At 42.9% G+C, this 16,950-nt stretch overlaps 2 protein-coding genes across 4 annotated transcripts in view; both read left to right on the top strand.

Annotated features, from left to right (window-relative positions):
- Positions 1 to 1,089: 1,089 nt before the first annotated feature.
- aggf1 (angiogenic factor with G patch and FHA domains 1) lies at positions 1,090 to 8,626 on the top strand. Its single transcript, XM_028973349.1, has 16 exons — positions 1,090 to 1,171; positions 1,259 to 1,316; positions 1,810 to 1,997; positions 2,131 to 2,230; positions 2,305 to 2,510; positions 2,946 to 3,077; positions 3,159 to 3,359; positions 4,788 to 5,247; positions 6,002 to 6,113; positions 6,529 to 6,580; positions 6,773 to 6,874; positions 7,067 to 7,232; positions 7,308 to 7,387; positions 7,966 to 8,093; positions 8,185 to 8,284; positions 8,417 to 8,626. Exons 3-16 carry the CDS (start codon positions 1,818 to 1,820, stop codon positions 8,609 to 8,611), a joined length of 2,214 nt encoding a protein of 737 aa, XP_028829182.1. The 5' UTR covers positions 1,090 to 1,171; positions 1,259 to 1,316; positions 1,810 to 1,817; the 3' UTR covers positions 8,612 to 8,626.
- Positions 8,627 to 9,349: 723 nt separating this feature from the next.
- pde8b (phosphodiesterase 8B) overlaps positions 9,350 to 16,950 on the top strand; it is a 43,988-nt gene continuing 36,387 nt past the window's right edge. The window contains exon 1 of one of the 3 annotated variants that reach the window (XM_028971523.1): positions 9,350 to 9,487. In XM_028971523.1, coding sequence (XP_028827356.1) covers positions 9,437 to 9,487 — 51 coding nt within the window. In that variant the 5' untranslated portion in view covers positions 9,350 to 9,436. Of the gene's footprint in view, positions 9,488 to 10,521; positions 11,352 to 16,950 lie in introns of those variants that run through there. The other 2 variants (XM_028971522.1, XR_003749053.1) reach the window with 2 other exon arrangements.

Genomic DNA, 16,950 nt, shown 5'->3' with positions numbered 1-16,950 from the left:
CTCCTAACCTGTTATTCTTTAGTAGCACCGGCTAGTCTGTAACAGACTCACGTATGAACCGAATGATTACAAAGTCACAGGTTCAAACCATTGTGTCCCTGAGCAAGAAACTTAACCCTGAATGTCTCCGGGGGGGGGGACTGTCCCTGTAAATACTGATTTTAAGTCGCTGTGGATAAAGAGATGCCGTAAACGTTGAAGTACAGAGAGGGGCAGCGTGACGTTTCTTATTCAATTTCCATGTGCTTCATCCCTGCTTCATTAGCCTGAATCATGCAGTTACGAGTGTGGAATACATGCTGCACTCCCACAGTGGGCATTACATAAATCTGGTTCTCTGCTGTTAGTTGACGCTAAAAAGATTAGTAGGGAGAAACAGGAGAAGCTTGGTGCATGTGCCAGAGGAAAGAGACAGGATTTTAATAAGATTAAGCATCATATCCTCAGCTGTATCTGTCTCATTTCACAGACGTCATGGAAAAGCATTTCTCCGCCAGGAAGTGTTTTTCTTACTACTTGCGAGAAGAATTTTCCATGAAAAGTCTTTGATGTTTTATTTTATTTAATATAGGCTTTGAGTTTCTGAGGTTTAAGATATTTTTTGAAACCATTGTTAATCCCAAGACTGCAACAGCATGACGTGGCTCATGTGCCCTCTGCTGGCCACTTGATTTTATTTATTTTTTCCTTTTTATTACCAAAGGAAGTCATCCTGGTTCAGGGAAGCAGCCATCAAATTAACCGTTGAATAGACTTGATTAGTATGAGGGAAAACACTGCATATAAAAAGTAGATATGTGCTTTTTGAGTGATTGTGAATAAATAAAAACAGATCACGACAATGGTAGTGGCCCAGTGGGTAAAACTCTTGCCCATGAACCAGAAGGCGGTCCCTCTATTAGCCCATTTGTTAGTCGCTCTTGATAAAGGCGTCTGATAAAATGCCATAGATTAAAGAAAAACGTGCATAATTGTTCTGATTGTAATCGTTGCCGTTTTATCAAAAGCCCGCGTAGTGGCTACACGTTCCCGCCACCACAGCAGGTGGCAGCAGACGGAAAAGGCGGGAGTGTTCGTTTCGCGGGAGCGTCATGACGTCACACGCGTTCGGCTTTAATAAAAATGGCGACCTCTTTAGAGGGGGAAAATAAACACAGCGACTTTACTCACTGTAACTTTCCTCATCCCATAGCAAACATGTACCCGTGTGTGTGGCGCGTTCGGGGTGGTTACGGGATGTTTATGTGTTTGTTTCCAGGTGGATGAGCTGGTGACGAGCGTTGCGTTTCCGGTCCCGCGAGGCGGTAGCTCTGTCGGTAAGAGCCGATATCTATCCGATAAGCATGTTCGTACAGACCACGTCCCGGCTTTTAAACACGTTTAAACTGGGAAATCTGACGAGAATGTGCAAAATGTATTTATCTCTCTCCTTTATTTTAGTTTGCTCTGATTATTGTAAGATTATCGGTTATTATAAGTAGTGATTAACTAATATTCTGTTGCTTTATTCTTCAAAGATGACAAAACACGTTAAGACTATTAAAATACTGTCTCTTGATGAAAGATGATTGATTAAATATATGTTCATTTCATGTGAATATTTAAATGTAAGTCAGATCTCTGTTAACACCTTAATCTGTGTATAGTTCCTTCACAATGTAATATAATATTACTCTACTTATTTCATTTTGCACTGTTGTATTAGTAGACCTGGTTGGACGCAAAACTGTATTAAAGTTGAATCTAATCTGTAATATCTGTGTGCATCGTGTCCAACAGACTAATGAAGGGAAATTTCTTCCCCCCCAGTGACAGAGATGACCACAAATGGAGATGAAGTGGATTCTGATGTTGAAGACTTGAAGTTAAAGGTGGAGACTCTGAAACAGGAGTTGAGCGTCTGTCATTATGAGCTGCAGAAGTTACAGAAGCAACTACGGCAAAGTGAACGGCTTCAGAAAAACACTGAGGGCTACAATGAAGATCTCAGGCAACAGGTTTGTTATTTAGTTCCAGATTCTAAATGTGTGTGCACTAAATGTTCGAAGTGATTTAAGTATTCAGGTTAATGGGAATTTGAAGGACTTGCTTGAGCGGTAAGATTCGAATGAACGTCTGCTTTAATTGTAGGTTAAGAATCTAAGTGCTGAGATACACGAAAGAAAGAAGAGGGAGAAGGACCGAAAAGATGCTGAAACCCAGACTGAGGAGTACTCCTGGACTGAAGAGGGTTGGTCTCTCAATCAGATATGTCCTATTATGCTGTAATTGTGCAGCCATTTTGCTAATTTGTCATTTTTTCAGATTACTACAACTACTATTATGGAGGCTACTGCCAGGGTGGTGCTGAGGCTGAGGCTGAGGCTGGAGACGCTGAACAGGGCGTTGCTACAGGAGCAGAGGATGTGACCATAGATCCTGCATTATCGGACCCACAGCAGGCCATCGCAGATGTGACCACTGACAGCTCAGTACAGCAGGAGGATGGCAGTAACGTGCCCCCTGAAGAGGTTGGTGTTTGGAGAGTTCATATGGAGAATTAGTATTATCAATTAGTTCTTTATATGACTATGTTCTTTGTCACAAAGTGCCTAACAAATAGAACAAGTGCTCAAAACCATAATTGCTTTTAGTGACTGGTCTGGGTACAGTGTGAGCCTTCATATTGTAGTTGCTTTGAAAATCATAATTTATTTCATACACAAAGCTCAAGCCAGCTGCAGTACCCAAGATTAATATAGCGTGTCATATTTATAATTTTCTGTATTAATTAAGTGGTATAGCAATTATGTTTTGTTAGTGTCTTCAGACTATAACCATGTCATGAATTCTGTGGTTGGCTGTTAACTAGCTATGAAATTATATGTTTTTTGTGTGTGTCAGTGTTAGGCTAATTTGCACTGTTAGTTGCTACAGCCCATGTTAATAAGGTTTTTGGCCCACAGAGTGGAGATGGCAGCTCAATAGCTGACATGCTGCGTGCAACAGCTGAGGAGGCAATGTCTCAGACCGGGGTTGTCTTTGATGAGAATTATGGCATGTATTACGACCACAACACTGGTTTCTATTATGATCAGGTCAGTGTTCAGATCATTAAATTCTTGTCATATCTTCTGTGGTCCTGTCTTATCTCAGATCTGTAATGATACTTTCTTTAGGCAAATCAGTTATACTATGACGCCAGCACAGGAATCTACTACTACTATGATCCAGAGAGTGGGAAGTACCAGTTTCACTCCCGCGTGGACATTTCCACCATGCAGGCTTCTACAGAAGTTATACAGGATAAAACCACCCAAAGTAAAAAAGGCAAAAAGTGGAAGAAATCCACAGAGCCTGTTACTCTGCTTGAAGACAAGGTAAAGTACAGACAATGCATTCACTAGCCAGAGTTAGTTTTTGTGTTCGATGTAAAAAAAAACAGGACAAACAATCCGAAAAAACAAATATGAATGAGTATAATATGTATCTATATATGTGTATTTTTATGTTAACCTTGATAAATATGTATGTGTGGGCAGTGGTGGCCGAGAGGGTAAGTAAGGAAGTGGACTAGTAACCTGAAGGTTGCGGGTTCAAATCCCGAACCCCCAAGGTACCACTATGGTCCCCTTGATCAAGAACCCGTCCCCACACACTGTTCTCCGGGTGACTTTTGTGGCTGCCCACTGCTCGTTGGGAGGACACATTTTGTTGTGTGCACAGTGTGTTGTGCTGCAGTGTTTCACAATGACAAAACTGTGACTTTAACAAATGTGTTTGTGACCTATTACCTTTTTCCCCCGATATTTAAACCCTATTTGGCTGGTCAAGGGGTTGCCAATCCTTTTGGAGAACACCACCCCCATCCATCTGTTTAATTAAGTAATTGATTGATTAGTTAGTTTAGTTATGCATGTGGCTCAGAATGCACAGGACGTTGGAATTATGTAAAGGAGCCATGCAGGATCAGGATCGGGAACCTCTGGACTAAACAATCTATGTAACTTGTAATGATTGTTGCTAATATGTCATTTTTATAAACGTCATATTAACCTCTCCCAGTCAGTACACCGCACTCAGTACACAGGTCCTGGTTTTGAGCGAGTAATCCTGTTCTTAAAACCATAAGTCATCATATAGCTTGTACTTTGGGCTGCTACAGGAGCAGTTTGTCTAGTTTAGCTGACTTAATGTTGTTCCTCTACTGTAGGTTCATGAGATGACTTACTCAATGGCTAACATGAAGATAGCACCTATTGGGATAAGATCTTCACCGAGAGGTACACATTACACCAGGGCTGGGCATATTTAATTCTCATGAGCTTTGATGGTTTGATGATCCATCGCTTGTCTAAAACTTCTCTAAAGTACAGAACATTCAGACAGAAATGTCCTTTTCCTTTGTGAAATACAATTGATTTGTCAATTAAAATAACAATCAATGAACCTCTCCAGACATTATTAATGTTATTGATGATTTTTGGACAAATTTCTGTGCTGGGATTGTTTGGCACTAATTGTGATATTCGTTGTTCTGTTTAGTCATTTCCTCTGTGACTTGAGGGGAGGAGCCCTGAATGGTTTGATATTGGTAGGGCAGTCTTATGCTAGGGATCACGTTCAGGCATGGATTGGCTTTTTTTCTGGAGGGATTTCACTTTCAAAACCACAACCTGTTACTGAGCATTTAATCATAACCCACAAAAAGAGTGAAACACAGTCTGCTCTGGTGCGGTTCAGCTGGGAGAGGCTTTGTGATTGGCTGAGAGGTTCATATACCTGATAGCCCTGGTGTCTGGCAGCAGATCCCCAGAACTGACGCTGTAAAGAAGGCCGATCCAGACCGGGAGATGGAGCGCCGAAGAGAGAAGAAGGCCACTCTGCTGAAGAACAATGACCGGCATCGATCCCGCAGCCCAGAGCGACCTCACAGAGACAACAGGTCCAGAAGGAGCAGAAGCGAGGAGCGCTCTGAGAGGAGGAAGAGTAGAAGGCGGAGGAGCAGAGAAAATGAGTCCCGTTCTGATGATTCCCACGGCAAGAGAAGGTCAAGAAAGAAACACAGGCGTCATTCCAGCGTGTCACCTAGGCCACATGGAGAACGAAAGATGCGAAGGAGCTACTCCATCAGCAATAGTGAAACAGAAGAGGGAGAGATCACAGAGCTAGATGCAGACCGGGTATGCTCCTCATCTTCCTCCTCCCCCCCTGCGTTGGAGCCATGTCCATCTGATGGCCCTGAGTCAGACATGGAAACTCAGGAAGGTGAGGATGGGGTCCGGAACCATGATTTATTCTATTGTTTCAGTTTGAACGCCTTTTCCTCTGTTCTTTTGAGGTTTAGTTCCTGTGGCTGTTTTGTTGCCAGGGACTTTTCTATGTCATCTGGTTTCTCTTAGTCTTTTTTGTTGTTTTTTTTGTGCTGTATAAGACATTTTGCGAGTGTAACATGCACAAGGTTTGGAAGCACATTTGATTCTGAGATGTCTTTAGCAGATCACCTTTGTGATGTGTGCTGATTTGCACCATGAGCAAGTGGCATAACGAGCAAAGAAAACAAAGGAGAACATCAGAATTAGTATTGACTCAGTGTTGCCAGATTGGGGTCTGAATAATTATTTGAGGTACCCAAGAATAAGCCATATTGTTTTGATGGTTTCAAAACCATCAAAACATGACGTTTTATAATAGGGCTTTAATTGTCTTCGCTATTGGTTTTGATGCTTAACGAGGGCCATGAAATTGTTTGTGACATGGACGCCACCACCTGTGCGCTCTTCCCATGTTGCTGCTGGTTTCCAGGTTCTCCGCTTACCTCCCACTGTCCAAAGGCATGTAGGTGACTCTAAATTGTGCATAGGTGTGAGTAAATATTGTGTGTGTTCACCCTGCGATGGCCTGCACAACCCTGGGTGAGTCCTCGGCGTGGGCCCATTGTCCTTGGATGGGCTCCAGCAGAATTGAGTATGGAAAGTGAGTCTGAAAGAGCCTTCATAATTTGTGTGCCTGTATTTTGCAGTGTCTACAGAAGCATGGCCACCATGTGTGAGGGTGACTGTCATTCGTTCGCCAGAGCTCCAGACTGGCACACTCTTCATCCTCACTGCAGATGCTACTGCAACCATCGGAAGGTGCAGGAACACTCACTGGCAAAAAATTAACACCAGACATTTTTACTTAATCATAGTTAAGCTTGGGCAAGTAGCTTGGTATCATTATTTAATGTCTAGATCGTTTCCCATTAATTTTAAGGTGGAAATTTTGAATCAATCTATCATTGACCGCTGCCCATTCTATTTACAAGATAGCGGGGAAAAGATGCCCCCTCTAACATTAGTTTTCATGATTTAAAATTCATAGTTTAGCATTATGTTGGTTTTAAAACATGACAATTTGTTCAAATGCTTTGACAACTCGAATACATTTTATTCAAGTTTTTTTTTTTTATATTTAAAAAAAAATCTTTTTTTTTTTTTTTTATTATTCATAAATCAGAATGCTGTTTAAAGTCACAGATGTTTTGAATATGTGCTGTGATTGTTGCAGAGAAAAGGACATGGACCATGCTATCAGAATCCCCGAAGTTGGTGTTAGCAAGGTAATGGTCCACGATCTGCAACGGTTTTAATATTTTAGGAACATCAGGTAAAACATGTAAATGTAATATAAACTACATCTAAATTTGCCCTCAGTTACATGTTATAACAGGTTCATAGGTTCATGACTTTATTACCCACTAGGCTAATGCTACCACGTTTAACATGTGTAAGCTATGATTCTTCCACTTCAGGCCCATGCAGAGGTCTTTTTTGACCAGGACCAGCAGTGCTATATGCTGGTTGATTTGGGGAGCCAAAATGGCACAGTTATTAATGGCAACAGAATCCTTCAGGTACATGTATTCTCTCATATTAAAACATTATGCTACATACTTATTATAATCTAGAAAATGACAGATTGATGACAGATTGAAAACCAAAGAATTATGTGTCAGTTGAATTGCTTGAGGCTTTTTTATTTATTTCATTTATTTATTTATTTTTTTATTGATTCTTGTAAGTAACTTTCTCACTCTCTCTTGAAGCCAAAATCGCACAGTGAGCCCTACCCTTTGACCCATGGAGATGAAGTGAAGATAGGAGAAACTGTTTTATCCTTCCACATTCACTCAGGAAGCAACACTTGTGATGGGTGTGAACCTGGACAAGTCATTGCACATCTCAGTCGTCACAAGAAAGAAGGGGACGTGGGTAAGAACACAACCAGCAATTATTAATGTATTTTTAAAATCTTGAGTAGTAATTTTTTTTTTATTTATTGTATAGGCACTGTAATGAACAGAGAAGATAAGGAGACACAACGACAGAAGGGGCTCAAACAGCTGAAAGGCAAATATGGCCTGAAAGTAGGTTTTTGTGTACATTGTTCAGCATGAGCAACATTATGATTATTAGGCTTAAAGTACAGTCATGCTAAGACATTTACACTGATCATGTACATGAATGTCCTGGTAATTTGGGGCGTTCTGTGTTTTTTTTTCTCCCCCCTTTAACAGGGTGGAACCATTATACAAATTGAATCTTTAATGATTAAAAAAAGAATTTGGGACACAGGTTAAATTTTATTTGGGATTTTCTAAAATTGACACAGATTCTGTTAAAAATTATTTGACCAGCATAATTGTAAACTTTGAGTAGATCATAGTTTAAAAAAAAAAAAAAAATCAACTTTGCCTTACCCGTGAGGCAGATACAAAGCTTGTCGTCTAGCCTAACTACCTGGTCTGGGTTTGCAGTAATCAGGAACGGCCACTGGCCTGAAAAACGGGTTTAGATCGGCCATCCTGGCCATAGCTGAAATTGAATTGAGTGCTCCTATATAACTATGTGACCCATTTCTTTTAATTAAACCAGAGGGTTCAGCCATCGTACATTAACAGATTAAACCGGATCGCTAAACATTTCTGTCTGTTCTTGGGAACAGAGCAGCGATTTTGAGACTGTCAAGGCTCTGAAGAACTCAAAGTACAAGGATCGAGCAGAGACAAGACGCCAAGTCGTGGGCAGTGAAGGGACCTTCCAGCGAGACGACGCCCCGTCTTCAGTACACATGTAAATCAGTGCATCAACTACAGTGTATGTTGGCGTGCTCGCTATTAACCCATACTTTCTATAATTGCTTCCTATTTTCCTTTAAATACAGTGAAATCAGTAATGATAATAAGGGCCGGAAGATGTTGGAGAAGATGGGATGGAAGAAAGGAGAGGGCCTGGGTAAAGATGGTGCAGGGATAAAAGATCCTGTAAGTACAGATGCTGCTGGTTGTTGTGACCTCTAGGTCGAGAGTAATTGTGCTCCTTAATGCTAAATAACTGCATTCTGACACTGAACGTTTTCTTCGTTAGCCGTGACCAATGACTGATGTCCCCTGTAGGTTCAGCTGCAGATTCGTAAGGCCCAGTCAGGACTGGGCGCCAGTCTGGCCGTGTCTGTGGAAGATGCGTCTCTGTCCAGAACCAAAACCCAGAAGAACTGGGACAAGGCCAGGGAGAGGTTTGCTGATTCATGCCAGAGTCCCTCTCAGTCTACCAGTTTAACAACGGATACGTCATCATGGGTGAAAGAGTGAATTCGTTTTTTTGTAAGATGTTGTAAGTTTTTTTTTTTTTTCTTCCCTGTATACTGTTAATAAAACACAGTGTTACTTGAATCTAGGTCATCTGGTCTCTATATCCCTGCAACCCGCCAACTGCGGCACGGGCGGAAGGGACTTGTCCATTACTGCTCCCCTCTAAAGGCGCAAGGCACGACGGTGTTTTACTGATCGGCCGTGTTACGCGCGCACGCGGTGTGCAGTGTGATCTGAATTCTCTTTTCTGTAAATGATGGCCAATCTGCATATGTGGCAGTGTTGACCTACTGGTAAAGGAAGCGGCCCTGTAATCAGAAGGTTGTCGGTTCGAATCCATCCAAGGTTGTCTGTTCGAATGACAATCGCTTCACTTCATATTTAAGTGCTTTTTTTGAAAACTGATAGTTCCTGTCCTTAAACTCACAATCGGCGCGCCTCTAGCTGTATGAATACATCAAGATGGAGATTAAACGTTGCTTGGCAACCCTTCATGAACCATGATTTATTGACGTAATATTTAATCAGGCGAATATCATAGCGTTTTGTGCTGAAACGGTAAACCGCACTAAAATAGCCACGGGCAACTGAGAATTAAAACATTCTGAACGTGGAATTTGAAGTTCGTGTTATACCTGCTTACTCCTAAAACAAGCCGAGGTGGGCGCAGTTGAACCTGGCGGCGCTAGGACCGCCCAGAGCTAACGGTGCCCGGGGTATTTGGGGTGAGAAGTTTCCGCAGGTTCCTCAGACACTTTAACTCCGCTCCGGACGGAACCATGTCGGCGTGAAGCGCGGACCCCGGGTGGCCGGCGGCCCAGAGACATGAGCGGCCTCACGCACACCGACGCGGAGCCGCCCGACGGACCAGGGAAGGTAGGACGGGAGTTCCGCTCCGCGGGGGAACCGTGTCAGAGTTGACCGTCCTGCCCAGGAGGTCCACCGTCTCCGGTGCTTCTGCGTTTCCGAAACGTGACCAATATTTTGGGGGCAAATGCGCGCTTCTTTCGGAGCCTGCCGTTCACCCGGGACCGCGGGCGTCCGAGCACGTCGCTGCCGTTTCTCCCTCCGTGGCCGCGACAGTCGCTTCCGGCCGACGGGCGCGTTTAAAACGACTCCGGCCGTTCAGCCGACCGCGCGGTGCGGAGTTCGCGGGAAACTGCGAGCTCGTCCACCGCCAGGCGGCGCTCTTCTGCGCGAACGCGAGCGACCCCGCGGTATGCAGCATCCGTGCATTTATTGCCTTTTTACCCCTCTGAAACTAAACTAACGTCTTGTATTGTCCTTTTGAGATATTATTATTATTATTATTCTAATTTATTATAATTCAAGATGTCTTTGTCATTGTACAAGTGCAGTGATATGCACAGTAGATGGTAATAGGACTACAATAAACTATAGCGCAAAAAGTATTATACTATGTATGATATATTTAACAGGTACGTTAAGGTGCTGTTGGTAAGCGCAACCAATGTAACAATATAAAAATATAATTAACATATGCACTCCTCTTCTGAAGTTTTAGGATAATTTAGGAATGTCAATTTTTGGCGACATTAAAATTGGCCAAACCTCCTGTTCATGTAGTGAAAAGTTGAGTTTTGTGTATGACGGCCCATTACCAGCTACAGTAAGTTACAGTAAACCATTTCACTTCTTTGATGGCAGAATGAGAACACGTTGTAAGCCGCTCTGGACAAGGGCGTCCGCCAGACGAGTCAAATGTAAATTTCAATGCCTGTAGTCCAGCTGAAAAGGGAAGCACTGCAAAGCACTTAAAGAAACAAACCACTTTATTCTTTTTATAAAAAAGATTATTTTATTTAAAAAAAAACACGGACACCACTCCAGCATGTAAAGGTCTTGCTGTGGCCTGCAGCGCTCCCACAGCTGGTTGCCATGGAGAGAGGGTAGCAGGAGTGGGGTGTGTTCATTCAACGCACACTGGTGGCGGGATGGATGTAACGTCCCAGGGTGCATTGCAACGTGACTACAGCTCGCGCTCGGGGTCACGGTTATTCGGGTCGCCGGCCTGTTCCTGAGACGGACTGGCAGAAAAAGAGGGGTCGCCGGAGCTGTGGGCGGCGGCGCGGGAACGGCGCGGCTCACATGGCGCCGGGGAGGAGGCGCGTGCGTCAGAGCGCGCGCGCGTGCGTGCGTGCGTGCGCGCGCAGCCTTTTATTACTGTAAGTGAGGCTGGACACGTGCGGAGGTGGTCGCGTCCTCGTCCACCACGGCGGGCGGGAGGGAGAGGAGGTCTTGACCATGGTCCACGCTCGTCAGGACTTCGCAAAATGACTCCATGCGACCGTGAGCTGGACCTGGGCCGTTCCTGCATCTTCCACCGTCAAATCGGCCACCTCCACGGATGCGTTTCGGCGGCCTGAGAGAGCAGCGAGACCGCGATTCCCCGCCAGACGCGATGGGAGCACGGCGGGCTGAGCGCTAGCCGCCGCGGGCCGGGAGCATGGGCTGCGCACCCAGCATCCACGTCTCTCAGAGCGGGGTGATCTACTGCAGGGACTCGGACGAGTCCAACTCCCCTCACCAGACCACCACCATCTCCCAGGGCACGGCGGCCACGCTGCACGGCCTCTTCGTCAAGACCGACGCGGCGGACGCCATCCCCTCCGTCATCGCGTACCAGAGCCGCCACACTCGCGCCAACTCGCGCCGGGAGAACAGCGGTGCGCACATCTGCATCGAGGCCGAGACGCAGACCAGCCACGCCAGCGTCAAGGTACCCCGCTGCCGATGACGCAACTACGCGCGCGTTCCCCGGAGCGTCAACTTTACACCTTTACAAGGTGACCGGGGACGCCGAGGCCGCCTGTCGCCGGGCCCTGGTGTGCAACAGTACAGGGTGTTTTGTATTAAAACGATGCGACGTGATGTCGCCGACGTAACGAAGATGGTGACTCATGAAAATATTCCGTTCACGCTGCGAGTATTTCTGATCGAGAATGGCAGCGTTTCTGCGGTACTGCAACTAGAAATGACGCCGACTTGACAAGGTGACTGTAAGGCAGGATAATGTAGGATATCTAGCTATCTATACAGTTGTCTATCGATCTATCTGTGCATACATTTATCTATCTATACATCTGTATCTATCTATCCATTCTTAACTGGTCAAGCAATATATTAGATGTTATTGGCTATCAGAGCTAATTAATGGCTATATATTAAAAAAAAATAAAAAATAATTATAATTCCAAAAATCTTCCACATTTTCCTTAGTGCTATATTGTCATAAATTATGATTATTTCAATTCAACATTTAACGGTGCCGTCTTCAACTTTGTTGTACTTCAGTGGCTAAATCATGTATGAATAGGCCTCTATGGACTGACGTGACCCACTTGACCTTGTTTGCTGCTGAAGAGGTCAATGGTCAATTCATAAGCAGAGGAAAGTGGTATTGTTGGAGTGCGTGGGTCTTCATTGGTGTATGCCGGTCAAATTGCATAATATAATCCCACGATGGACATTTGCAAGCAGACCTGGAGGATATAGGAGAAGGAGCGCAAGGTCTGTTCTTGAGCGCAAGGTCTGTTTCTTGCGTTCCCTGTAATGGCAAGTTAATGAGGGCTTCATGACACTAGTGGAATCACAGGATAAGAAGATTCCAATTATTATTATAACTTATTTTTAACACTTAAAAAAAAAGTGCCAATTGATTCGACCTGTTTCAGTGATAACATGCAACAAAATTTGCCAATAAAGATTTATGCAATAACCCTGGTAATTCTAGAAGGCGGGTGCCCCTTTAAACCCTCCTCAAATTCGAATATATCAGGAGCTCAGAAACAAAGGCAGAGGGCATCATTGCAGTCAGCTGCTTTGGCCTGCAGAGAAGAGCAAGGAGCTCAAAGATGCCTTTTGAGTTGGAGCACATGGTGATGTCCTCAAAGTCCCCAAGCATTGATGCGATGGCGATGATAATCGGGCTGCTGGTTTGAGGCCAGGCTTGTGGTGGCTGTAGAGGGGCGAATGTTTACCCCTCTGGGTAGTCACTCCGCTGGATGTGAAGAATCACATGTGAGAGGGCTGATGAGCTTGACCCAACGCTCCCTGTGTTCCAGTACTTTTCTCACACGCCCCGAACATCCCTGTTGGCTTGGAACATATATATTGTGAATACAAATGTTTGCATGGTGGTAAAACACATCAAACGCTGTACTTGGTCATATCTGACCACAGTGTAATTTATCATGATAATTGTTGGCAAGAGCAAGCTAACAAGCAAGGTCATTGGACTAAGGCAAACACATTTTTGATTTATACCCATCAGTGGAAAGAATAAAACTATAAATCAGTCTATGTACCATTTATTTTTTAAAAATACTAGTATAATTGTATTCACCTCTGTCTGAGGCTGCTTATCTGGGTGTTTAACTTAAATTTTGAAGAAAATATTTTTATTTTAGGCGCTTTGGCACATTTCGCTAAAGTGCAATGGAAAAACCACATTACATACCAAGGTGCTGTAGAATCACAGTCATTTCACAATTGTGTATTAAAAAAAAATAAATCATCTCTTACCCTGAAAAGGATCCACAGAATGAATGGTTGAGTCCTTTTTGGGGTTGTGGGTTGAATTGGGATGTAGATTTGTGGTCACATGCCTTTGCTTTAGCCAGATAATGAATATCTGTCATCTGGAACAACGTCATTAGGAAGTAGGTGACTAAAGACTGTAACATAAAACCAGGTTCTGTTCCTAGAGCACAGACACGTCTAGAAGAACACACATTCATTGTACAACAAATGGTTTGTGTAATAGCGTAGGGCTAAATATTGATTGCAAAGAGTAACATGAACCTGTGGTTGTTCAGGTACAATCTTTTTTTTTTTTTTTTTTGCGAAACCACCTGAATGTTTGTTCTGAACTCAAGGAAGTCAGTGTTTAGGGACATAGATGGATGCAAACCCTCAGGGCATGAGGACCCTCGCACAGCCACAATATATGAACCCAGATCTAGTTCTAGTTATCTAGTTATCAGACATACAGTACATAAATCTTAAAACATGCTTATTTTTCTTCAATTGCTGCCTAATCAATGCACTGCTATTGTTGCGTTGATTATTTGTAATATTTTCACTTTCAACGTGTCCTCCTTAAAAGAACTCTGCATGTACAATTGTGCGAATACACTCATCTGATCACATGTTGTTCTATACTGAGGTCACCAATGAATCGCGTCTTCTTTCTTGGGATGTTGCCTGATGCTCCATAAAGTATTTTGACTCAGCACAGTGTTTGGGTAATCACTTACCCATCATCATTATTATTAGTCGTAGTATTATTATTATATCAGTTCTAGTGTCATCATTTATGTTCTATGAATTGGACTATTTTCTCGCTCTCTGTTACCATGGATCTTGTGCATGTGGCCCTGCATGTACTTCATTGTTCTGTTTCTGGCTTTGTTCCTTTTGTCCATGTTCATGTCTGTTTATTGTGTTTTCCGTCATGCTCTCTTCTCTGTGTTTTGGGATCATGAGTTGATCAGCATGTTTTATCAGTGACATCGTAATGCCAGCTGATGCACTGAAATGAGGTTGTTCAAGATGGACTCCCATTTTGGGTCTGGTCAACATTAATGTACTGTTTATTTTCAAGTTATTAAAAAGTGCATAAAGGAAATGTTTGCAATATCAATGTAGTTTAGTTGGTATTAGGGTGTGCCTCTTACATAATGAGCTGTAACTATATAATTAAGAACATTTTAATGCTTTTCCTTAACTCAATTAGACTAATTCCCTGATGTCTTCCTGCTGGTCATTGATCATTTTTGAAAGGAAATAGCTGTCAAGCAGAATCCATCATTCTGTATGGAAAAAAAGTATGTTTCTAATAGGCCATGGTGCTAAAGGGCAGTGGTGGCTGAGGGTTGAGGGCGGTGGTGGCCTAGCAGATAAGGAAGCGGACCCTAAGGTTGCCGATTCAAGACGCCAAGGTGCCACTGAGGTGCCACCGTGTCCACACACCGCTCCCCGGGCAGCTGTCATGGCTGCCCACTGCTCACCAAGGGTGATGGTAAAAAGCAGAGGACGCATTTCCTTGTGTCACCGTGTGCTGTGCTGCAGCGTTTCACAATGACAATCACTTCACTTTCATGTTATTCAGGAGGGAGTGCACAGTTTTATAAACTCTGTTTCCATAAATCCATAAAGTTCACCGTTAACACCAGATTTATGTGATATTGTTGTGTTGTTTATATGTCTCAGCCAAATAATTATATATATATATACACAGAGTTCATAAAACTGCACACTCTCTCCTGAATAGCAACTTCATGCTCTAATAAATACTGTGTGTGTGTGTGTGTGTGTCTCTCTCTCTCTATATATATATATATATATATATATATATGTGTGTGTGTGTGTGTGTGTGTGTGTGTGTGTGTCTCTCTCTATATATATATATATATATGTGTGTGTGTGTGTGTGTGTGTGTGTATATATATATATATAAAATTTTCCACATTGCTATGAGTTGAACCCTTATCAGGGTCATGTACAGGCCGAAGCAGAAGACTTCTCCATCTTACCTCCAGTCGGCCCTATTCTTTGACTGTTTATGCCTCACCATCATGAGGTGGCTATTCTTAGTTGGGGAACGAACCTAAATTTTCTGGGAAGCCTGAATATCATTGGATCCAGTCCCCAGGGCTAACCTAGTAAACCACAGCACAGACGCATTGGTCAGACATTCACATGGTCAGAGAGCTGCTTGTGTAGCAAAGGCCAAAAATAAAAAGTCAAATATGTTTGTGACATAAAGACAAGCCAGACAAGCAAAATAGAATGTATTTTTCTTGCTTTCTGGTATGAGAGCCACAATGTTAGGTTGCAAAAGAGCTCTGAAGATTTGAGGCACTGAGTAGAACTGAAGTACAACTGTGAGTTGCTGTTTTTACAGGTGTTTTTACCTGCCTTTCTAAACCTGAATCCTGAAACCAAACATCACAGCTGTAGCCTAGTGGGTAACAGACTCACCTAAAAACCAGAAGACCCCAATGTCACAGGTTCAAACCCACTTACCACCATTGTGTCCCTGAGCAAGACACTTAACCCTGAGTGTCTCCAGGGGGACTGTCCTGTAACTACAGATTGTAAGTCGCTCTAGATAAAGGTGTCTGATAAATGGCATAAATCTAAAAGCAATTCAATTTATTTATGCAGTTTTCCTTGCAAGCTAATTGACCAACCAGTCATATTTATAAAAAATATTGACATGAGTGAGAAATTATGATTGAGTAATTTGCACTGGCAAAAAAATTGTATTGTAAAAATTTATTTATTTGTCTATACCCCGCTTGAAAGGTTCAAAGCTGATTTACTTTTCTGTAAGTGAAGCAATATACCCATAATTCAGTTTATCGTTGAATGACAACACCACCTTCAAAATGAAGGAGAAACAAATCCTTTGACTTTTGTGGTCACACAGAATCAGGAACCTGCCTATTGTCTCTACTCACTGTCGAGGATCTGTGTTCTCTATGTTGGTGTTGTCTAATGCTGGGACCCGAACCTCAGTTCAGTTTAGCCCTCAAGCCTTACCTATGTTCTTGTTATATTCAATCCCTTAAAACATACCTGTCTTGCTATACAAGCAGGACACTGATGTGTTTGTTACTAAAATATATTTTTTTAGAATTTATAATATTTGATATTACTATTTAATTAGATGCATTTAAATTGTAATTACACTTTGTATAAAAGTGTTACTAAGACATTGCAAACAAGGTAAAAAAAAAAAAAATTTGTTCTATAATTTGGTCAGTAACAACTGAATTTGGCAGATCATATCCAGATCAACTTACAGAGCACTTCAAATGTCCATCATTGAAATCCCTCATTTGGTTCACTAGAACCCAATCTGCAAATACCTTTAGATTAATAGCTCAAAACCCAACCTTTTTTTAAGAGCACCTACAGGAAGCCAGTGGAGGGATCATAGCAATGGAGTGGTGTGGGGGAATTTGGGAAGTCGTGCTCAGCATTCTGGATCAGCTGGAGAGGTCGAATAGAACTTAGAGGCAGACCAGACAGAAGCGAGTTACAGTAGTCCAGTTTGGAGATGACTAGAGATTGGCCAAGTATCTGGGTAGCCTGTGTGTCAAAAAAATGGATGAATCCTTCTAATTTTGTAGAGAAGGAATCAAAATGAGCAAGAGAGTTTGGCAGTGTGCGACATGTAGGAAAGGAAATTGTCCATGGTTACCCCAAGGTTGAATGCACTGACAGAAGGAGAGATTTTAAGATCCTGGTGTGGCTAAGAGTCAGCAGGAATTGCAGTGGGGTTGACTTTCCAATGATGTGGTGTCAGA

Source organism: Denticeps clupeoides, chromosome 3, assembly GCF_900700375.1.
Source record: "Denticeps clupeoides chromosome 3, fDenClu1.1, whole genome shotgun sequence".
In the NCBI taxonomy this organism is placed as follows: domain Eukaryota; kingdom Metazoa; phylum Chordata; class Actinopteri; order Clupeiformes; family Denticipitidae; genus Denticeps; species Denticeps clupeoides.
This window is presented reverse-complemented; position numbering and strand designations above follow the sequence as displayed.

Excerpts from the sequence above, each read along its gene's own strand:
- aggf1 (XM_028973349.1), top strand. The coding sequence starts at position 1,818 with ATGACCACAAATGGAGATGAAGTGGATTCTGATGTTGAAGACTTGAAG. Across the intron at positions 3,360-4,787 it reads TTACTCTGCTTGAAGACAAG|ATCCCCAGAACTGACGCTGT; the intron begins GTAAAGTACAGA and ends GTCTGGCAGCAG. Across the intron at positions 5,248-6,001 it reads AGACATGGAAACTCAGGAAG|TGTCTACAGAAGCATGGCCA; the intron begins GTGAGGATGGGG and ends TGTATTTTGCAG.